General features: G+C 41.3%; 1 protein-coding gene across 1 annotated transcript; it reads right to left on the reverse strand.

Annotated features, from left to right (window-relative positions):
• Positions 1-290: 290 nt before the first annotated feature.
• Positions 291-1,553, reverse strand: LOC123101784 (putative serine carboxypeptidase-like 52). Its single transcript, XM_044523077.1, has 5 exons — positions 1,476-1,553; positions 1,046-1,164; positions 801-914; positions 576-621; positions 291-365 (listed from the first exon to the last, which is right to left on the reverse strand). Exons 1-5 carry the CDS (start codon positions 1,551-1,553, stop codon positions 291-293), a joined length of 432 nt encoding a protein of 143 aa, XP_044379012.1.
• Between the last annotated feature and the right edge of the window lie 1,778 nt (positions 1,554-3,331).

Below are 3,331 nucleotides of genomic sequence, written 5' to 3' on the forward strand. Positions count from 1 at the left end.
CAGGATGTTTTTATTTCAAATTGTGCGGCTAGAGTGCATCTAAACTGCTACTGTATAGTGGCTGCCGCGCGGCCGTTAGCCGTTTTTACATCATCTGTTGGAGTCGGACTTCTACATCACCAAATATACATCATCTGATTTGAGGTGGCTCTTTTTTTAGATGTAAAATGCACTTTTGGTGATATAAATTATACAACCCCCACTTTTACATCTTCGAATTTACATCATCTATTAGAGATGCCCTTACAACACAAATTAAAAACCTTTGCGTGTACTGCAACATCAGTTGATCAGTCAGAGAGGCACCTATCCATCATAGCAAGGCACTCCCTCGGCATGTACTCCGGGGCTGTGTGTCCGGCACCCTGCACGTGCATACACGTATTTAAACTAATTAGCTCATGTACTTGGTATGTATTCTAACTAGCTTCTATAAACCCAAGTTAAACCTGAAAGAAGTTAATGGTGCATGTATGAATCCACCACGTAAGTCAAGTGTGCATATCAGAACAATGCAGACATTGGGGGTGCTTCAACCTCGTTTTGAAAAAAGAGAAATTGAATCCACCACGTACCTTTATTGTTGCATATGTTAGATTGTTGGAGAAACTTCTTGTGTATCTATTCAAATTATGGAAACAAAAGTGAAGTATAAAGCATCAATATTATGTAATATATGTATGAAGTAATCGCTACACATATAATGAACTACGACCATTCTTCACTAATAAACACACTACTCTTTCTTGCCTATGGCCATCCAGAACCCTGAACATATAAGTTGGTGGGTCGGTCCTTACCCAACAATTTGGTTGTCCACATGCCATGGTCGCCAACGATCTGTGATGGGCAGGTTTAGTCGTCTAATCCATGCTTGGGTGTAAACATAGGATAATGAACAGTCATGGTCTCCACTACATCATCATTAAAAGACGAATCTAATCATTTCTTGTAGGGATAATTAAGTGACTCTACTCAAGCAAGTGTATATATGGTTCCATAATTAAGAACATCGGTGAGAGGGACTCTATAAGTGCGTGTTTACCTGTATATCATCGCCCGGTACCCTTTAGTAATCAAGGCTAAATGATCATCTACCGTACTAGTGATTTCCTTTGTGTAAGGTAGGTTGAAATCACATCGTTGCCATGATGGAACTGTTCCCTACAATAGCATACATATCAAATAAGCCCTTCGCTATGGAGGGAACATGGGATTCTTATTTGGTGGCATGCCAAGAATTTCCTAACCGCAAAGAAAAGTCCAGACATTAGCTAATACTCAAGTAATAATCACTAAAACAATCCTTGCCTTATCCCTTCAACTCTCATGCCTAATCCCTCCCCAGTTGCTATGCCCCCTAACCATAGGGTAGATTTAAAATCTCATACGCCTTCAATTGCCATTTTCTGATTACCCCTAGTCAAACACGTGTCAATTATAAATACCTCTAAGCTAGTCTCACCCTACTTTACCTCGTGAATACCCAAACTCTCCCTTACAACTTCGTCATTTGTCCATAACTCAGACATGAAGTATGTGCCATTCTGCATCAGACAAATGAAGCACAATAGTTAAGATACCGATATAGTTAAGACTGTAAATAAGAATAACAAATGAAAGCAATATTAGATTTGGACAACTTAAACAAGAAGTTAAAATGAAGAATGAGAAGAAACTAGGAATGATAGTTGAGGTGTTTACCCTGCAAATAGATGAAACTGTAGACTCTATCAACCTTTTCCTTCCATGATCTTGCAACGTAGGCTGCTTGTGAATGGTGATACTTGTGCAGTGTTTAAACCCCTCATACACTGTATCCCAAGCCAAAAATACTAATCAAGTCATCGACTAGCTAAGTGTTATCACTAGCTAAGTGTATTGTGCATTGCTACCGACATAATCACACATTCGTGGTTGGTACTAGTACTTACCTCTTGGATGTTGCTACCTCTTGAGCACTGCGTTGGTTTTCCCTGAAGAGGAAGGGATGATGCAACAAAGTAGCGTAAGTATTTCCCTCAGTTTTTGAGAACCAAGGTATCAATCCAGTAGGAGGCTACGCGCGAGTCCCTCGTACCTGCACAAAACAAATAAATCCTCGCAACCAATGCAAATAGGAGTTGTCAATCCCTATAAGGCTACTTACGAGAGTGAGATCTGATAGATATGATAAGATAATATTTTTGGTATTTTTATGATAAAAGATGCAAAGTAAAATAAAAGCAAAGTAAATAGCAAAGGAAATAACTAAGTAGTAGGAGATCAATATGATAAAGATAGACCCGGGGGCCATAGGTTTCACTAGTGGCTTCTCTCGAGAGCATAAGTATTCTACGGTGGGTGAACAAATTACTGTTGAGAAATTGACAGAATTGAGCATACTTATGAGAATATCTAGGTATGATCATGTATATAGGCATCACGTCCGAGACAAGTAGACCGACTCCTGCCTGCATCTACTACTATTACTCCACTCATCGACCGCTATCCAACATGCATTTAGAGTATTAAGTTAAAAACAGAGTAATGCCTTAAGCAAGATGACATGATGTAGAGGGATAGACTCATGCAATATGAAGAAAACCCCATCTTGTTATCCTCGATGGCAACAATACAATACGTGCCTTGCTGCCCCTACTGTCACTGGGAAAGGACACCGCAAGATTGAACCCAAAGCTAAGCGCTTCTCCCATTGCAAGAAAGATCAATCTAGTAGGCCAAACCAAACTGATAATTCGAAGAGACTTGCAAAGATAACCAATCATACATAAAAGAATTCAGAGAAGATTCAAATACTGTTCATAGATAGACTTGATCATAAACCCACAATTCATCGGTCTCAACAAACACACCGCAAAAAGAAGATTACATCGAATAGTTCTCCGCAAGAGAGGGGGAGAACGTTGTATTGAGATCCAAAAAGAGAGAAGAAGCCATCTAGCTACTAACTATGGACCCGTAGGTCTGAGGTAAACGACTCACACTTCATCGGAGGGGCTATGGTGTTGATGTAGAAGCCCTCCGTGATTGATGCCCCCTCCGGCGGAGCTCCGAAATAGGCCCCAAGATGGGATCTCGTTGATATAGAAAGTTGCGGCGGTGGAATTAGGGGTTTGGCTCTGTTTCTGATCGTTTGGGGGTACGTGGATATATATAGGAGGAAGGAGTACGTCAGTGGAGCAATAGGGGGCCCACGAGGGTGGAGGGCGCGCCTGGTGGGGGTAGGCGCGCCCCCTACCTCGTGGCCTCCTCTTTCCTTTCTTGACGTAGGGTCCAAGTCTCCCGGGTCTTGTTCATTGAGAAAATCACGTTCCCGAAGGTTTCATTC

This window comes from Triticum aestivum, chromosome 5A, assembly GCF_018294505.1.
Source record: "Triticum aestivum cultivar Chinese Spring chromosome 5A, IWGSC CS RefSeq v2.1, whole genome shotgun sequence".
Classification (NCBI taxonomy): Eukaryota; Viridiplantae; Streptophyta; class Magnoliopsida; order Poales; family Poaceae; genus Triticum; species Triticum aestivum.

Coding starts and splice junctions, on each gene's coding strand:
- LOC123101784 (XM_044523077.1), bottom strand. CDS start 1,553: ATGCAGAATGGCACATACTTCATGTCTGAGTTATGGACAAATGACGAA. Junction 915..1,045: donor TACCGGGCGATGATATACAG/GTAAACACGCAC, acceptor ATGATGATGTAG/TGGAGACCATGACTGTTCAT. Junction 622..800: donor GTGGACAACCAAATTGTTGG/GTAAGGACCGAC, acceptor TAATTTGAATAG/ATACACAAGAAGTTTCTCCA.